Source organism: Staurois parvus, unplaced genomic scaffold, assembly GCF_062004578.1.
Source record: "Staurois parvus isolate SC_StPar_1 unplaced genomic scaffold, SC_StPar_1.0 ptg000324l, whole genome shotgun sequence".
NCBI classification, from domain to species: domain Eukaryota; kingdom Metazoa; phylum Chordata; class Amphibia; order Anura; family Ranidae; genus Staurois; species Staurois parvus.
Genome location: NW_028318120.1, coordinates 437,108 through 456,922, shown reverse-complemented (window position 1 = coordinate 456,922; position 19,815 = coordinate 437,108). Strand labels below are relative to the sequence as shown.

At 40.3% G+C, this 19,815-nt stretch overlaps 1 protein-coding gene across 2 annotated transcripts in view; it reads left to right on the top strand.

Moving 5' to 3' along the window:
• CD99 (CD99 molecule (Xg blood group)) overlaps nt 1-18,445 on the top strand; it is a 91,297-nt gene extending 72,852 nt beyond the window's left edge. The window contains exons 10-15 of one of the 2 annotated variants that reach the window (XM_089683833.1): nt 1,994-2,014; nt 5,049-5,072; nt 5,440-5,466; nt 7,794-7,907; nt 8,926-8,982; nt 15,508-18,445. In XM_089683833.1, coding sequence (XP_089539959.1) covers nt 1,994-2,014; nt 5,049-5,072; nt 5,440-5,466; nt 7,794-7,907; nt 8,926-8,982; nt 15,508-15,533 — 269 coding nt within the window. In that variant the 3' untranslated portion in view covers nt 15,534-18,445. The remainder of the gene's footprint in view (nt 1-1,993; nt 2,015-5,048; nt 5,073-5,439; nt 5,467-7,793; nt 7,908-8,925; nt 8,983-15,507) is intronic. The other variant, XM_089683834.1, reaches the window with a different exon arrangement.
• Nucleotides 18,446-19,815: the final 1,370 nt, after the last annotated feature.

Sequence of the window (19,815 nt, the reverse complement as noted above, 5' to 3'; positions counted from 1 at the left end):
CCTCTTCTTGGGTCCCCCTGCAGGTTCTCCTGGCCCCTCCCTCCTGCAGGTTCCCCACAGCAGACAGCTTGCTATTGGGACAACCGCTGCTCCACGTGTCCATTCACACACTGAGCTGTGGCTCAGCCCTGCTCTCTCTTCTCATTGGCTCACTGGCTGTGATTGACAGTGGGAGACATGGCTCCTGCTTCTGTCTCAGCCATCTCGGTACTCCCTCTTCTCATTGGCTGAGACTCTAGTATACATTGCTGGGTCAAGAGGGGGCTTAGGTGAGTATTAAGGGGGCTGGGGGTGATGCTGCACACAAGGTTTTTTTTTACCTTCATGCATAGAATGCATGAAGATAAAATAAACCTTGAGCCTTTACAACCACTGTTTTTATCTACAATTTCTGGTAACAAGGCAGCAGTGAACTAGTTTGTAACCCTTTCAAGACTGAACTCTGATTGAACTGTCCTAGATTGTAAGCTCGAAAGAGCAGGTCCCTCGAACCCCTCGTGTATTGTTTTTTTACTGTACTGTCTCATGTACTGTCCCCCACTATAATGTACAGTGCTGAGCAAACCTTTATGGCGCTATATAAATACTGTATTCTAATAATAACAACTGTGGACTCAATCCAGCAGGTTACCTCAGCTGCTGCGAGTGACACCCCTCATCACCAACCTACCACCATGGACATCCCTATTCATCTCTATGGGGTGACATCTTCCCCACCTGCAGCAAATATCATAGACATGAGGGGTGGGCAGATGCCAGTGACATCTCACTGCAGTACAATGACAGCCCCACATCCTCTCCCATCACCATTGACATCCCTGCTCATCTCTATGATGTGACATCTTCTCCCCTATAATACAGACATGTGGGGATGATTGCCAGTGACAGATCACCCTCTCCACAGAGATGTGAGGGGGCTGTGGTCACCAGAGCCCCCCCCCCCCTCATTTCAAGGGGACCTCTGTAGACCATGATGTTAAGGGGAACTCTAATATAAGAGGGACACTATGGACCCTGATGTAAAGGGGACCGCCTCTGGCTGATGTAAGGGGTGGGGGGGCTTTGGTGACCAGAGACCATGTTGCATCAGAGTTCCCCTTTACATCTGGGTCTGCAGAGGTCCCCCTTGAACTGTAAGGGGGAACCCTGCAGATTCTGATGTAAAGGAGGACTCTGGTCACCAGAGTTCCCCTACATCAGAGACCCCCTTACATCAGAGTTTCCCCTTACATCACAGTCTGCAGCATTCCCCTTTACACATAACAAAATGTATATAAAAATATTAACCAAAAAAAGGCAGTATTTTTTCTTTTTTTTCTTTTTTTTGAGTGGGGGTGGGATGGCACTTCAGAATTCTCTGCCTATAGGCTCCTGAGATGTAAGTCCAGCCCTGCTCCCAGTGAGAAGTTATACTCTGCCCACATACAGTACATGATGTACCATCCATCAGGTTTCATAGAGCAAAGATAAACTACATAAGCTGGGTATACTTGTAGGGTTTTTTTTATTTCACTCATTCAGTGTGCTGAATGGGAAAAAAAAACTCAAGTTCCCTGTATCCATGCTTCCCGCCCTGTCAGAATACACAGATCAGCGTTGTAGCCTTTGGCTACATGTAATGATCTCATGCGGTTTTCCAGCAAGCCTGTTCAGCATTTTCTGTTGAATGGAGAAGGGCATACATGGACTGAACTGGCCGAATTTTGATGTCTGTATACCCTGCTTTACAATTATAGATATGTTTGTTTAGTTTTTTTCAAGTTGTGCACACTGCACTATTGATACATTTTAAAAATGCTTCTGTTATTCAAAGTGACTGAAAAGTAAATCCGTGACCAATCATATTTTGCTGCATTTTGTCATCAAATTATCTTGTGCATCTGTGCATAACTAGGTATTTCAGATCACATCTATCCTGTATGCTTGTCTGTATAGCAGTATATAATAAATTCAATAAAAATGCGTTACATCAGGTTTTTTTTTTTTTTTTCAGGAAATGATGGAAAACAAAGTGGTAAGTGAATCCTTTTCCTTTATACTTCCTTTGATTTGATATTCTTATGATTTAAATGGTCAGTCATTCCAAATTTTTTTTTATTTTTTCGGCTGGTGACCCTACGTTGAACCAGCCAGCTATTTCCTTTTCTCTTAGTGATACCTGTAGTGAGATCTCAGAACTCGAATGCTATGATCTGGACATATGTTATAGTCCCATTCATTCTGTTCAATTCCTAATTTGTTTTATATTGCAAATAAAGCAATATAGCGAGTGTAGGCTCCCCAATCTAGAAAGGCTTCCCTTAAACAGCAAGATGGGTTAAAACAGAACCACAGATGTCATTGCTCAGTCAGACTTCGCCTATAACTGAAATGCCAATTATTTGTGGACTGGCCTTTTACTGTTAAGTGTGTTTTTTTGTTTTTTTTGTTTTGTTTTGTTTTTTAATTCAGGGTTAATAAAGATTAGATATATCAGCTGACACAACGGCCCTTTTTATAGTACATAACGTGGAACAATAAGGAGACTCCTAAATATTGATTCAGATGAGCCCAATCAGAATTACCTACACATTCTGAACAGAGTGGAGCTAAAAACAACCCCAGTAGTAATGAACCTATTGATGATTGATATAGGTACAGTGGTACTGACTGTTAGAGGGTGGAGGAAGAATGAGAGTAAAAGAAAAAAAATGGAGCGAGGGGGAAGGAGGGGTGATAAGAGAAATGGAAGGAAGAGAAGAATTTCAGGTAGTATTGGAGGTCATGTTGGGGGTATAATAATATGGCACTAAGATTTGAGCAGAGCGGAGTCAATCAGCCAGCAAGAAATTATCTATCCAGGGTTGCCAAACTTTTGTGTATTGGGTAACTCGGTCATAAAGTATAGCATCAATTTTTCTGTGGATAATAGTGCGTGTAACGTGATTTATGACCTCAAGTATGTTGTGGACTGGTTGTTTAAAAGATATGTTATTGGTACAAGCACACATATGCTTTGTGTGGTCAATTTCACAGTACGATACAGTATTTTAGCTTGAACACTCTGCTGTTGATTACACCATTACCTATCCTTATCATACAGATGATAATTAAAGGGTCCATCCTCATGAAAATGTATTAGATACTTGTTTGATGAGATCAGTGTACTTAAATTCCCCAGTCTTCACATCTGCTATAGCCATTTTATAAGGTTGTTTCACTCGGTCTGTTGGATAGAACAAGAATTTTTGTGTTTATGGTCAAAATCAGGTTTTTACTCTTTCTATGGTAGAAAACAATATTTACTGGCACACACAAAGGTGGCCGGTCATTTGGCATGTTTAAGACATACAATATATGGCCAAAAGTCATGTAGACAACTCTGAAATGTTTGTACTATTAATACTACAATATACAAAATATTTTTGAAATGCCCTCCTAGAAGAGTGGAAGCGGTTATCGCCTTAATGGGACTGAGTGGTTATTATGGGTGGAACTCCATTTTAATGCCCATGGTTTTGGAATAGAATGTTAGCACTGATGGTCAGTAATCTAGAAAGGTTTACCCATTTAGTGTATTAAGATGGGCATAGAGGGTAACTTTTTTTTTTTTTTTTTCCCAGTCATTGGGCTGAATGGGGGAGAAAAAAAATTCCTCCACCCACACAAGTGAGGAGGATGGGGGAAATCCCCCCTTCCCTGCCCCCCAAGCTGGTGATGACTGGTAATGATTGACTTCTGTTGAATAGAGAGGGCCTGACACAGATTTTGCCAATCTTTGATGTACTGCCCAAACTTTGATTTGTCTAGGCCCAGCTTCATATGACAAAGGCAGACTTGGGCCAGCAGACTCTCCCCATAACTAAAGCGGGCATTTTTTTCAGCTGGAGTTTGGTGGAACTCCGTTCCACTACCTCCGGCTCAGGCCCTCTGCTCCCTTCTCACCACTATCACATGTAAACACAGAAGTCTGACTTCTATGTTTCCAAGTGACAGCATGTCTCCCAACGGATCCCACAGATTGGATCTCCCAAGTGGCTCCCTCTGAGTGCAGGATGGGGACAAAGGAGTTGCATGTGCCCAGGATGCTGGCACCCTCACTGGATGATCTCTCTGCACGTGAGAGAGGCAGAGCCACCTACAGTTTGCGGGGAGGTACTAGAGCTGGGTGCTTCAGCTTAATACAGCAACAAAAGGAAGATGTGGAAGATGGTGCCACTTTTAAGGAGTGGGGGGGGGGTTTGCATGCAGAGGTCAGAGCTGAAGAAGGAAAAAAGTGAGATGTGGATGAGGAATGCAGAGGAAAGCAGCTGTAGAAGGCGGCTTAACTATGCACTATGTATGTAGGGTCCTGCCACCCCCACTGAATTCTGCACGCAGTGCACCCCTGAACTCTGCTCTGTGCAACCCCCCCCACTCTGCAATTTGCACGTAATACACTTCTGATATTTATTGCCCCTTTAAGACCCACTTGTTAGTGAAATTTGACCACACCCACTATTTGATGATGTTTGGATGGTGTGCATGTTGTGGGGAGGGGAGTTTTGGGGGTCGTGGTTGAGTTCCTGCATCTATTTTCTGAGGAAAAAAAGCTCTAAACTAAAGTATCACTTTTGGGGTGGACTGACCCTTTAACTACTGCTACATCTGTGTGTATATAAAGTACGTTACAAGCACCACTTGCCCACATTAAGCATATGCTGCACATTATAAAATGAATAAAAACAAGAATCTGAAAGCTATGCCTACAATTGCAAAAGTTCTCGCCTTTTCTTTTATCTGCTTTTGTCAGTGCAATGCTTAGTTGTTTTGAAAAAGTTAACTCTGACAGTGCAAAAACTTAGTTTAAACTTTTCTGCTTTGTCAGTGGGAAATATTAACACTTTAAATTTGCACCATTCTAATATTTAGGAGTATCTAAATACTTTTGTAAATTTAAAAAATAAAAAGAGAGTTGGTAAGAGTTGTGTAGATTTTAGATCTCTGAATCCTTTCTTTTGGTTTTTTTTTCCCTCCATTGGATCCCACTGATCCTACATATCATCTTTCTTGCTTGTAAATTTTGCTAGGCCGTGCGATGCAGCCATCGTCTGGTATGTGTTAGACATTTTCTCAATAACTCATGGGTTATTGTCCTTGTTCTGATATTTTTTTTTTTTTTCCCCTCAGTCTTTTCTGCCATTTTAATGTAATAGAATTTTTTTTTTCGAGAACCCAAACAAAAGATAATTTTAACTAAGTTCATTGGTGACTGGTCTTCGCTATCTTACTTTCTCCTTGAATGTCGGTCTGTTATCATTGTTCAACACACAAACCTTCTGTTATGCAACATGCATGGTTTTTTTTTTTTTTTTTTTTTTTTTTCCATGTCTGCGGTCTGCTTTTCTGTATGCATCCGAATTAAGAATCAGAACCACACATCAACCGCATCTAGCTAACTATTATTTTTGTATTTGGCAGGTGGACAAGAAGAGGGTCAAGGAAAAGGTGCTGTTTTTTCTGTTTATATCCTATGTCTATATGCAATTTAAAATGGCACATTTACTACCCCTCAGTGATGAAGAAAACTAAGGGGTGATGATGGTGTTCCAGGATGGGGAGAGTGGAGGGATATTGGTGTTGCAGGGTGCCTCTATACATGTAACCACCATTAAAGTGCAAGTAAATTCCCACTGGATAAAATAAAAATGTATGTGACTTGCGAGCCAAACTATATATTCAATCAAGTGTTTCTATGGATCGCCAACATTTAACACATAACTCAAACTGTGCAACCTAATAATACATTTATAAATGTAGCGCTCTCTAAAAATATATTAATCCAGCTATTAAGGGGCTTATCGAGGTATCCATAGGAGAGATCACATATCCATGATATACTACAGCTGATCCAGCAGGTTCCAGGTTGTGTGAATCACAAGCGCGTGTAGCCTACTTTTTAGGCATAGAAGGAGGTGAGCACACAATCTTACTGGTTGGAGGATCACAGAAAGTCACTATTTTAGGATTAATAAGTCACCACGTCACGATTTTTGGATCACTTATTGATTAATGAGACTATATATTTTTATAGTAAAGTAATAATCACATTTTTTTATATGTGGACATTTCTTTATTGAAATGTCATTATAATTGTTTTTTATCTATAAAAGTATGATTTGATTATGTTATGTGTTTATCACAAATCACAAGCATGGATTAATACATTTATAAATGTAGCGCTCCCTAAAAATATAATAAATTCCCACTGGACACATAATAAAGTTTACCTGTAGGTACAAGAAATATCTAATAAACATGCACCATTTAGAAGATATTCGGTTTCCCTGCAGCCGATGATATCACCGGCGCATGCGCTCCTAAGGAATAGCATACCCGTTTCTTCCAAGACTCCTGCGCATGCGTCATCGCGGCTTGGCCAGTCAAGTGGCCAGAGCCCGCGAACCCAGAAGAAGGACTAGATGAAGATGGAAGCCTGATCAACAGTGACAGCATGTCGCTGGAGGGCTTCGTTCTAAGGTAAGTCTTTTTCATAATGTGCTAGTATGCAATGCATACTAGCATGGTATGATATTATTTTGCAGGGGAATTTTTTTTTTTTTTTTTGACAGTTTACTACCGCTTTACCAAGGAAGAATTATGTCAGACTTGATCTAATATTTATTCTTCTTAAGCCTAATTTCTACATATCACACAATTGCTGGTTTACCCGTAACCGTCCTATTTCACTGCTTCTATACTGTTGGATCAAAATCAAATATTTTTATCACACAGTAGCAACATGTGTATTAGTGCAAAACCTGTCTTGGCAACATACAATAAATGATATTGATTGAATTTGCTGCACAACATAGCAGTGCAAATGGATCTGTAAATTTGAAGCTTGATTCATCAATTCCTCCTGTATCTCTATAGTAGCACTGTGGCGGTATGAAACCCACCTCTGGCTAAACTTTTCATTCAGCTGGATCATTAGAAATGATCTAGCAAATATATAGACTTTGAATAATTAAACCTACAACCAATGATTAGAAAATCAATTGATAAAGCAGTAGTTTACTTCTTACGTGTATGTACATCCTAACATAAAACTCCTTATTTGCTCCCTTTTTCGTCTAATTCCAATATACCATTAGAAGGGTTTTGTTATATCTGTTTGATAAATGCAAAAAATCCCCGTTGCTTTTGCCAGAAACCTTGTGAGCATCCTGTGCACAAGGAGAGGTCATGGGGATGAGGAGCTGTGCAGAAAGCTGTTCTTTTTGTAATCCATTAAAATTAGGTGGGGATGGCAGCAGGTGCTAAAGCTGGGTACACCAGCCAACAATCTACCCATGTGTGCAGCTGTCCTTTTCCGACTAAAGCTATTCTAAGGACCATGCTGGAAGGGCATGCTGGAAAACAGCAACCGATCAGAGCTTGCAGTCAATACCTGTGAGCGCTGATTAGTGAGTTCTGGCAGGGGGAGTCCCCTATCAGAACACACAGCAGGACAGATCTCTGCACTAACATGACTTTATACAGTGATCTCTCAGCTATTTTTCGTTCAGCCCGTTGGGCTCAACAAAAAAAGATTGAATGTGTGCACCCGCATTAGGCTTTCAAAACTCCAAAAAAAAAAAAAAAGAGGAAGACAGAAGCTCAATGAATTTCTGGTATATCAGCGTTTTTTTTCAGTTACTTGCAGTGTGTTTGAATGGACGATTTAATAAATTTGCTGCACTGACTGTACACACAATTTTTGCCATGTGCAAGATAATAGTCAACCCTAAACAATTTAGTCTGACTGTTGTATATTGTGCTGTTTTGTTCAGAACAACAGAGTGTCATAGCTGGTGTGTTAAGTGCTTTGGGTGTGGCTGCTGTTGGGGCAGTATCCAGTTTCGTCGCTTACCAGAAGAAAAAGCTATGCTTTAAAGGCCAAGCAGGTACGTGCCTAAACTGTATTCCACATAGTGTCTTCTACCATGCATAGGCTTAGTATGCGAAAATACATGGTTTACTGCGTAAAGCTTTGTACAGTCTTCTATGGGAACACAGATGGAGTGAACTGCCTCTTGTGTTTTTAGTTTTTTACTAGTGTAGTCATTTACTAAACACAAACCTCTCTGGTGTGAGGTACATTTAAAGCCCCAATTACCCCTTAGAGGGTTTTTTTTTTTTTTTGTCTTTGACTAGTGAAAGTTATGGTACCTACCAGTGTCACCGTGTAGGAACTAATATTGGGTCCTAACAAAGTTTTGATATAAATTACTACCCTATGCCAAATGTTTTAACTCCAGCAATTATCTGTATTTCCTATATACATTAGCCCAGCTTGGCACAATGTAAGTATACATTACTCATACCTGATGGACCGCTGGTGAAGCTGGAAATCACACTTGTAGTAGGCACTACTACAGTTGTAGCTGCAATCTTCCAGGTTCTACTGGTGTTCTATGTGAGCTGCTTCGTCAATGCACACTGATCATGGGTGGTCAATTGCTCAGAACTGCCACCATTCATAGAATTTTTTTCAACTAATATATGGAGAGGAAGGGGTGGAGAGGAGTGATATTTACATCATAATGATCACCTCATCCAATCAGAAAATGCCTTCTATTCATTGAAAAATATACAAGGCTTTCTATGAATGGTGGTGGAACAGTGCCAGCAACCCTCTGTGGTCATTATGCAATAAGCAGCTGTTCACCATCAGGACCCAGGTGATGGTGGCTATCACTGTAGTAGTGCCAAATACTACAGTGATCACCAGCTTCCGTGGTGGTCCATCAGGTATGGATAATGCATACTTACGTTGTGGCAAGTTGTAAAAATGTAAGTAAACCTGAACTACAGGAATTATTTAGACTGCATTAGGGGAAACTGTATTCACAAGATTTTGGTGTCTAGCGGGGAGCTGTTGAAGTCTCTTCTAATTACAAATTGTGTCCCATTCAATTTTAGAAGATCCAGAAAATGTAAACATGGACAATCAAAAAGGAGATCAGAATGACCCACAAGGTTTGTTCTATTCTTTCTATACTACTGTACTTGCCACTGTTCTTCTAAACCTTATTGTAACAAGTGCTTCTTTGTTACCTGCTTACCTTACATGGATGATAAAGTGACACTAAACAATATCCCTATTCCCAAAAATAAATCGTACACATTTTTCATGAAATTATTTCTGACTGTTTTTCTGCTTTTAATGTCCTTCATGAACTCCTGAACTTCTCCTTTCCCCCCTCACTTCCATTTTTTTAGAATGAGCAGTGCACACAGTTTGTGATTATTTGCACTAATCTGTGCACACTACAAGTCCCATTGTCCCTAGCCAGTACCCAGAGGGTGGCTATGATCTACATACAGTGGAACTATGGAGAAGGAACATAGCCACCTTCTTAATGTATACGTAAATAAGTACAGAAATTGTACACTCTAGGTTCCAATGCAAAAATTAACATACAAAGAAAACTTCCCTAACATTATTCAATTGATATCCAACATGCCCATAATATGTATTCCAGTCCCGACATCAACTGTGCATTCCTGGTAATAGTGACTCCAAACCAACTCTTACAGTCTCTTCATCGCTACCATGCCAAACAATTTTATATATATCTCTATCTGTGTGTCCAGTAAGAGCCCTCCACCAGATGTACTTTCACGTGGATTCCATGACCAAACCACTAAGTGAGGTCATCTAGCACTTATGGCCTTTTATTTAGGACCTACATATGCGTTCCCAACCAGGTCAGATGACTCCTTGCTCCTCTATCTCTTCCCCTTCTCTCAATGGTACTCTTCAGCCATAAATGGGTAAAGCGAGATCACCAAACATAGTGCTTTTATCCTTAAAATATTTATTAGCCTTAAAAACAATTCCAAATACACACATCTGATTAGTGCTTCAGAGCACCAGACTATCTCACAGCAGTATAATACAAAAGATATGCATCGATCGATTCCTCATAGATCTTCAGCATATAGTTACCACTCCGCAGTAATACTTCCGAGCGTCGTAATGTTAAGCCCCTCCCTTAGGCATTACCCCATCGGGTCATGTGGCTTCATCGGGGAATTGATTGGACGACACGGTGCTCTGTACTATATATAGATATTGCATTTTCCTGTTGCCCTTATGGGAGAGATAACTGTAGAAAAAGACTGGGGGAATGAGTGAGATGAGGTGGAAAAAATCCTACCTGAGCATGAGATGAAAGAAGAAACTGGGGGTTGGGCAACTTGAGTAGAGCAGGTTTTTAGATTGGTCTCTGACAGCACCAGGTGAGGAATGGTGCATTTTTGAGTTCAGCAGGGTCTCTATTGTGAGCATAAAATATACAGATTTTCGGATGTACATGTAAATTAAGTCCAGTAATACCCGACCAGTAAAAAGTTTTAAGGACTCATTCCACTCTGATGTGCTGCCATGAGCTCCTCCATCAGCGTAAGTTCTTTTTTCTTGGTAAACCAAGTCTTGATGGGAGGGGATACTGGTTGTTTCCAGAATAATGGAATTCGTGCCTTGGCAGTGCAAAGCAGATGTAACAATAGGAAGAGTTTATAGCATTTTAGTGACATTGGGGTTTAAATGTAACAAAAAGGCAGCAGTGTTGTACAGCATTTCATTGTCGGTAAATTTCAAAATCCAATGTTTCCCTTGGGACCAGAAGTCTTTGAGGCCTTCACAGGACCAGCAGACGTAGAGCAATAGAGTCTTCCTACTTCTGACATGTCCAACGTAATGGGGAGCTCTGCGGAAGCCATTTATATAGGGCTTTGGGGACCCTTTATCTATTTCAAATGTTGTAGCCTGTCTTTTGAATCTTAGAAGAGATGTAGGCCTTAGGGGTCATTTGTATGATGTGTGTCTTTGCTGTTCTATGAAGGTAGTGCCAGGCCACATTTCCATCTCGCAAGGTACTCAGGGAGTGAAGGGTTTGATGATAGAGACAATATATGACAGGACTGCGATAGGAAATGGGAAATAGGATTTCGAAATGGGGGAGTTGCATTATCTTTCACAGAGGGAGAGGAGGCTTGAACATAGCTTGGATGTCAGATAGTTGAACACCAATGACCCCTATCATGGAAGCGACATGATCTGAACAGTTTGTCTTTAAGGGTAGAGAGGAAAGTTCCATCTTAGTATCCTGGGGTAACGCCGGGTGGGAAATAACAGGGGTCAAGCCAGAGGGAGATGGCTTTGATATGACCGAGTGTTTGTTCGACTGCATCAGTGTAAGCATGTCACTTTAAAATCTTAATATAGAAAAACATGCAGGGTAAACCGAAAGTATGGCTGATACTGATAAGTAGATAGGCCCTCTGTCAGTCGCTAACTTTTCACTGGATACTAACATTATTATGGGTTCCATTCTGTTTGAGAACAAGGCAAGTGTGTAATCGTCCCTTTATGGTTAGAATGGCATGCATAGAAGATCTTGCAAGTCTACCATGTGATTGCTCTCCTTCTTTTTTTTTTATAGAGCAGTGACCTCTGTCAGAGGAAGGGCAAAGATGTGATTAACAGTCTGATGCTCTATGCTTTGCAAGATGACAGCACCCAGTAGGGGAATATCATTATCTCAGGGGACAGCCTTAAGCAGAGTTTTTTTTTTTTTTTCCTCTTCGTTGTACATCTTGTTTTTAAGCTGAATTGTTTATGGGCTTTGGGAAGAAAAGAGTTTCTGAAAATGCTTTTGAAAAGTCCACCTCTAGTCCACTCATTAATCTAACTTAGTAGCACCTGTCTGAGCTCTTTAAAGACGCCTTTCCACCCCACAGTCAATCAGACGCCAACTACTACCATGGGCAAGACGAAAGAGCTTTCAAAAGACACCAGAGACAAAATTGTGGACCTCCACAAGGCTGGAAAGGGCTACGGGGCAATTGCCAAGCAGCTTGGTGAAAATAGATCAACTGTTGGAGCAATTGTTAGAAAATGGAAGAAGCTAAGACGACTGTCGGAGCCCCAGTCCGAGGGAGACTATGTAAGATCTCACCTCGTGGGGTATCACTGATGATAAGAAAGGTGAGGAATCAGCCCAGAACTACAAGGGAGGAGCTGGGCAATGACATGAAGAGAGCTGGGACCAGAGTTTCAAAGGTCACTGTCGGTAGAACACTACGCCATCATGGTTTCAAATCATGCATTGCACGGAAGGTTCCCCTGCTCAAGTCATCACATGTCCAGGCCCGTCTGAAGTTTGCCAATGACCATCTGAATGATCCAGAGGAGGCATGAGAGAAAGTCATGTGGTCAGATGAGACCAAAGTAGAACTTTTTGGTCTAAACTTCACTCATCGTGTTTGGAGGAAAAAGGATGAGTTGCATCCCAAGAACAACATCCCTACTGTGAAGCATGCGGATGGTAACATCATGCTTTGGGGGTGCTTTTCTGCGAAGGGGACAGGACAACTGCACTGTATTAAGGAGAGAAAGAATGGGGCCATTTATTCTGACTGAGGGAAGGAGGTTGTTGCTCAAAATCTCAGAGCATTGAAGATGGGTCATGGCTGGGTCTTCCAACCTGACAACGACCCGAAGCACACAGCCAGGATAACCAAGGAGTGGCTCCGTAAGAAGCATATCGAGGTTCTGGAGTGGCCTAGCCAGTCTCCAGACCTAATCCAATAGAACATCTTTGGGGGAAGCTGAAACTCCGTGTTGCTCAGCGACAGCCCCGAAACCTGACAGATCTAGAGGAGATCTGTGTGGAGGAGTGGGCCAAAATCCCTGTTGCAGTGTGTGCGAACCTGGTCAAGAACTACAGGAAACGTTTGACCTCTGTAATTGCAAACAAAGGCTTCTGTACCAAATATTAACACTGATTTTCTCAAGTGTTCAAATACTTATGTTCAGCAGTGCAAGACAAATTCTTTAAAAACCATACAATGTGATTTCCTGAATTTTTTTTTTTTTTTAATTCTGTGTATCAGAGTGGGAATGCACCTACAATGTAAATTTCAGACCCCTCCATGATTTCTAAGTGGGAGAACTTGCAGGGTGTTCAAATATTTCTGTTACTCACTGTAGATATTTGCTGTTAGGGATGATGGATTCATAAGAAATGATGAATCTTGATTCTTCTGCAGATTAGACTGCTTATATTTAAGAGAATTAAAAAATATGCAGCTCACACATTCACCTGGTTTTGCAACCAGTTTCCTCATCTTTACTTGTATAACCGTGATTTGTAAGGAAATCTAAATGGAGTGCAATATATAGACTGGTATTGCTAACTTTTTTCCTTGTGAAAACACTACTTTCCAGGCTATCACCAGTGGCTTCAATAATTTTATAGCGTGGAAGTCTGAGACCAACAGCTTTGACTAGCATTCTCCTTTGTACTTCAACTAGCAGCTGCACGATGTGTCAAAAAATGACTGTAGTCTAATAGGCACCTGAGTTTGACCCACACTCCCCAATGCACTCTGTAATGTGGCAAACCAGGTCACACACACACTTACACTTTCCCAGCACTCCAAGTATGTTTGAGGATGCTTTGATGTGGGGTGTGTACATTGTTCATCTGTAGCACTGAAAATGGATAACAGGAAGCTCAGTTCCACAAAACAAAGGGATTTAAGGTACAGTGAAGGAAAAAAGTATTTGATCCCCTGCTGATTTGGAATGTTTGCCCACTCACAAAGAAATGACCAGTCTAAAAATCCAGTTGTATTGTAACACTGAGAGACAGAATAGCAACAAAAAATTCAAAAGAAATGCATGTCTAACAAATTATGCACGGATTTGCATGTTCAGGAGGGAAAGAACTATTTGATCCCCTTCACAAAACATGACTTAGTACTTGGTGGCAAATCCCTTGTTGGCATTCAGAGGTCAGACGTTTCCTGTAGTTGGCCACCAGGTTTGCACACATCTCAGGAGGGATTTTGGCCCACTCCTCTTGGCAGATCCTTTCCAAGCCATTAAGATTTGGTGGCTGACGTTTGCCAACTCGAACTTTCAGCTCCCTCCACAGATTTTCAATCAGATTAAAGTCTGGAGACTGGCTAGGCCACTCCAGGACCTTAATGTGCTTCTTCTTGAGCCACTCCTTTGTTGCCTTGACCGCGTGTTTGGGTCATTGTCATGCTGGAACACCCATCCACGACCCATTTTCAATGCCCTGGCTCAGGGAAGAAGCTTCTCACCCAAAGATGTGATTGTACATTGCCCCGTCCATCGTCCCTTTGATGCGGTGCAGTTGTCCTGTCCCCTTAGCAGAAAAACACCCCCAAAACAGAATGTTTCCACCACGTTTCACAGTTGGGATGGTGTTCTTGAGGTCATAGGCAGCATTCCTTCTCCTCCAAACACGGCGAGGTTGAGTTGATGCCAAAGAGCTCGATTTTGGTCTCATCTGACCACAACACTTTCAACCAGTTCTCCTTTGCATCATTCAGATGTTCAGTGGCAAACTTCCGAAGGGCCTGGACATGTGCTTTCTTGAGCAGTGGGACCTTGTGGGCACTGCAGGATTTCAGTCCTTGTCGACATAGTGTGTTAGCAATTGTTTTCTTGGTGACTGTGGTCCCAGCTGCCTGGAGATCATTGATAAGATCCTCACGTGTAGTTCTGGGATGATTCCTCACTGTTCTCATGATCATTGACAATCCACGAGGTGAGATCTTGCATGGTGCACCAGACCTAGGAAGACTGACAGTTGTTTTTGTGTTTCTTCCATTTGTGAATGATTGCACCAACTGTTGTCACCTTCTCACCAAGCTGCTTGGCGATAGTTTGTAGACCTACACAAGGCTGGACTGGGCTACCAATCTTGTCCCTGACATCCTTGGACAGCTCTTTGGTCTTTGCCATGGTGGAGAGTTTGGAATCTGATTGTTTGATTGCTCCTGTGGACAGGTGTCTTTTATACAGGTAACAAAATGAGATTAGCAGCACTGCCTTTAAGAGACTGCTTCTAATTGCAGCTTGTTACCTGTATGAAAGACACCTGGTAGCCTGAAATCCTGCTGAATGATAGGGGATCAAATACTTATTTCCCTCATGAACATGCAAATCAGTGCATAATTTGTTAGGCATGCATCACTTTTGAATTTTTTGTTGCTTTTCTGTCTGTGTTGCAATACACCTACCAGTCGATTTTTAGCCTGATCATTTCTTTGTGAGTGGGCAAACATTCAAAATCAGCAGGGAATCAAATACTTATTTCCTTCTCTGTATTTCCAAGCAAACGACTGTTAAATATAATAGTATATGGTGAAAAAAGCCTGAGAAAAAGATGCACAATATCAATTGGGCTTCACCCAACACTGTGCATTGTTTGCAAGCATCATGCAGACAATGCTTATGATGGTAACAGTACGATATAATATTCAAAGCAACTGACTTTGACTTGTTAAATTCCATTTTTTACAGTTTATGTAGAGATCACTGTTTGCTCTTTTTCATGCAGCAAGCACAGGGAAAAGGTCACAGTGAGGCACTCTGTGATTGGCAATATCTTGTAGCTGCCTAAAACATAATATTGTATACCACTCTGTATTTTACAGCCATTTATTTTTACCTTTCAGCCCAAACTAACCTACTTTCAAAGTAAATGTCGGAATTAATGATGGTCATCGCATCCCAGAGAAAAAGAATTCTACAAGAAGAAAAAAGTTTTACCATTGGGGTTTTCCAAAACTAGAAGAAAATATGCCAACGTTGTGCAGAAAATGGTCACAAGCACAGTGAAGAATATTTGTGGACATTTTATACTCTAATATCTTGTGTCTCCTCTAGATTTGGGTATGGAACACTGAGCTTTGTTTTTCTGTGAAAGTTTCACCTGGAACATATCCAATTCACTTATTTGCTCCATTAATTAGTTTTAACCATGCCTATTTTAAAGGAAACCAAGACAAGTTAGGACTTTTCTGATTTTTTTTTTTTTTGTGTAATTCCAAAACGTGATCTAAATGTAAAATGGCCAATTTAAGAAAATTGCTGTGCTACACTGAGTTTCTTTTTGATTTTAAAATATGTTCAGTGGAATCAAAATTACCCAAACAATGGCAGGTTAAGGGAGCTTAGGCCATTTTTGGTAGTAATCTGCCAAGCATTATCTGGGTGTAGAGCACAGATGATTGTGCACACTTGATCAGTATCATCCCTGATACTGAACTGGTGTGATGAACAACACGGTGGCACAGTGACCTCAATATCTTGTATATTTTGGCATTGTGCAACTATTTCCATTGGTTTGTGCGTAATCAAAAGGTACTACTTATGCTCTAATAAATAGTTGCCACCATGTGCTTATAGTCAAATTTGTTTTACATTTGGACTTCTGATTTCAAGCTCAAGATGGGCAGCCTAAATTTTACTATATAAGCCAATTTAAAAGAGGACCCCAGGCAAAATACAATTTAAAATGAAAAACTTTTGAGCCATGTCTTTGTTTTTTGGGTGGACTGTTTTGGGAAAAAAAAATCTAAAAAGCTGGAAATAAAGCCCATCTTAGATATTGTTCTTCTTGCATAGGATGCAAACTTCAAAACTTCCATTCAGTTGAATGCAATATGTGTTTTATGCTGACTCTTTCCCTATTTACTGTTTCATTAGAGAAAGTATCTCTCAGCTGATGTGATGGGATTTGAAATATTCAGGTCATCTAACAGTATGCCTGGAGTTCTCCTTTAAATCAAATTTGCAGGTTTGTCCTGCCAGTCTCTTGTTAATTTGCTGTGTTCCACACACTCAGGGACTGACTAATGAAAACCGGGGCAGAATTGGAATTGTTGCCATATAGCTACATATCTTATTTCTTTTAAAAAGATGAAACCTGATTGGTTGCCTCAGTTAACCATTTATCCCTCCTTTTGGGTTTCATTGCTTCATGATTCAGCCTTAGTGTATAGAATTGTTCATTTCTGCTAGATGCTGACTTCCATTTAATACATGTAAGCCATAGCCAAGTAAATTTTCTCCTTTTTTGTCAATACTGTTCTTTTCTATGTTTGTTGGCTGATATAGACCATAAGAAATCAGCACAACATATTGATCTTTGGTACTGCATATGGCTTGATCTGTTTTTCTAGTCAAGTAAGAAAGTAAACTTAAAATCAATTTATATCTTTGTCAAAAAAGGCCGTTTTTGCACATGCTGTGCACGGGAGCAAAGTCATCTATTATAAGAGATCCACTTACTTTGTAACATGTTTGATGGCTAAAAAGCCACTTCCATTTTATTCTTCTGTTATTGCTGTACAAAGTTTTTTTGTTACATTAAACTGTTGCCTCGTTTTCCAAGAAAATTAGGAAAGATTAAACCAAAAACCTGGGACAGACTTGATAACATTCTTTTAGAATATCTGTCATAAAAAAAAAAATGCTGCAGGTATTAAGTGCAGGTACCACATACCTGCAGAAATCTTTAAAGCTGGCCATATTCATACAGTATAGATACTTTCTGTTCAGGCTGAACAGCAAAAATCTTAACTGATTGCTCCATCCACTCTGCACAGCTTGGATGCAAGAATCTCCATGCTGTGGCTATAATATTTTGACAGCCAGCTGTCTAAATGCCTGAAGTCAATGCATCTAATTGCATGTGCTGTTCAGATAAAAAAAAAAAGTTTTACTTTACAATGGAGGAATGTTGGATGGGAGGCAGCAGACAGGGCCATCCACTGAGCAAATTTGATTAGGAACAGGCTGAAATCAGTGCATGGGCAGCAGAATGCTCTGCTGTAATGGCCAAAAAATTAGCTTTTCTGAAAGATGAAGTCTGATCCTTCCATGTGGTATCACAGTTTGCCAAAACTTCCCACCCTCTACACGTTTCTATTGGCCCATCACTGTGATGGGATACCTCGCTGGTCAACAGGAATGTGAAGGAGGCTGTAAGAGGTGGACAACAGGATGGTTTGGGTTTCAGCCATAAAAGTGGAGTCTTTAGGCTGCCAAAAGTGTATGCAGCGCACTTTACACCTGCAGCATTTTTGTTTTGGGTTTTTATGGCATAGTCTCTTTTAAGGAAAACTCAACTCGGAACTATGAATTCTGTATGGCTTGGAAGCCTGTTGTACTACACTTACTTGTCATGAAGCTCCACCATCTGAGTTTCCCCCATTTAACATTCTTAACTAAAACTAGAATACTAATGACCTTTTCTGTCATATAGAGGTCAAACCTCTTATTAAGTAGAATGACAGCCAGTGTAAGATGCAAGGTCAGGAGTAGTGCTGTTTTTGAAATGCTTTGGTCAACTTCTGCCTGAATCAAAGTTCACAGTTCTGATTAGAGTTGTCATTTAAGTATCCAGTTGCAGATGTCAATGTTTGAATTTTTGGAATATAATGCAAATCTGTAAAGTAATGGAGGTTATTAGGACAGAAAAAAAATGTATGTACTTAGATGTGCTTAAACTTCTTGTTCATGCTTGCGTGTGTTTTTTTTTTTTTTTTTCTTTGAACATGTCAATTGGATGTTAAAATGTAGTAAATAAAATGTTTGTGTTTTTTTAAATCGTCATGTCCTATTATTACAAAGATTCAGGTAATTCCAAGAAATTGCCCTACCACTGAATAAGCAGCATTCATAAAGCCTAAGTATGTGTGGATAATTTTGATACACCCCAAATTGTTTAACCACTTGCTCTCCTGAGGATTTACCCCCCTTAATGACCAGGCCTCTTTTTGCTACTTGGCGCTGCACTAATTCAACTGATAATTGCGCAGTCATGCAATGCTGTACCCAAACAAAATTTACATCCTTTTTTTCACACAAATAGAACTTTCTTTTGGTGGTATTTGATCACCTGTGCGCTTTTTTATTTTTCACGCTATAAACAAAAAAAGACCAAACATTTTGAAGAAAAACAATATTTTTTACTTTCAACTATAAAAAATACATAGTAAACTCAAAGTTGGTTATAAATTTAGGCCAAAATGTATTCTGCTACATGTTTTTGGTAAAAAAAATATCCCAATAAGTGTATATTGATTGCTTTGTGTGGAAAGTTATAGCGTCTACAAACTATGGTATAGATACTGCAATTTACGCCATTTTTTTGCTATACTGCGCTAGTTTAACGGACAATTGCGTGGTCATGCAATACGGTACATAAATGAAATTTATGTTCTTTTCACACAAATAGAGCTTTCTTTCGGTGGTATTTGATCGCCTGTGCGTAATTTTTTTTTTTTTTTTTTTTTTTTTTGCGCTATAAAAAAAAAAGGCTGACAATTTTGAGAAAAAAAAACAATATTTTGGACTTTGCTATAAAACATGTCCAGTAAAAAAATTTAAAAATCAAATTTTGTTATAAATTTCATCCTAAATGCATTCTGCGACATGTCTTTGCTAAAAAAAAAAAACCAATACGTGTAAACTAATTGGTTTACGTGAAAGTTATAGCGTTTACAAATGCTGGGAAAGATACTTTTTATACTAATAATGGCGATCAGCGACTTATGGCAGCGATCAGCAACTTATGGCGGGACTGCGGCAGACATTCTGACACTGGGGGGAACTGACTTGGGGTCACTAACATCCCCAGTGACACCAATACTGTGATCAGTGCAAAAAAAAACCAAAACACTGACACGGTCTTAATGGCACTGGGGAGGAAGGCGTTAACTTTTTATTCACTGAAAGGGTTAACTGTATGAAGGGAGTGTTTTTACTAGGGGGCGGGGGTGTGTACTGCACGGGGGCATGCTGATCGGGAGAGAGAAACTCTTCTCTCCTGATTAGCATGTTAGGAGCTGTCAGGAAACTGACAGAAAGCAGAGCTACTGCAGCCGTGCTCTCTGTCAGTGATTGCCGCTAATCGGTGGGACACAGCTGGTAATGACCGTCTATGACCCGGCGACTGACACCCATGGCCGGTATCG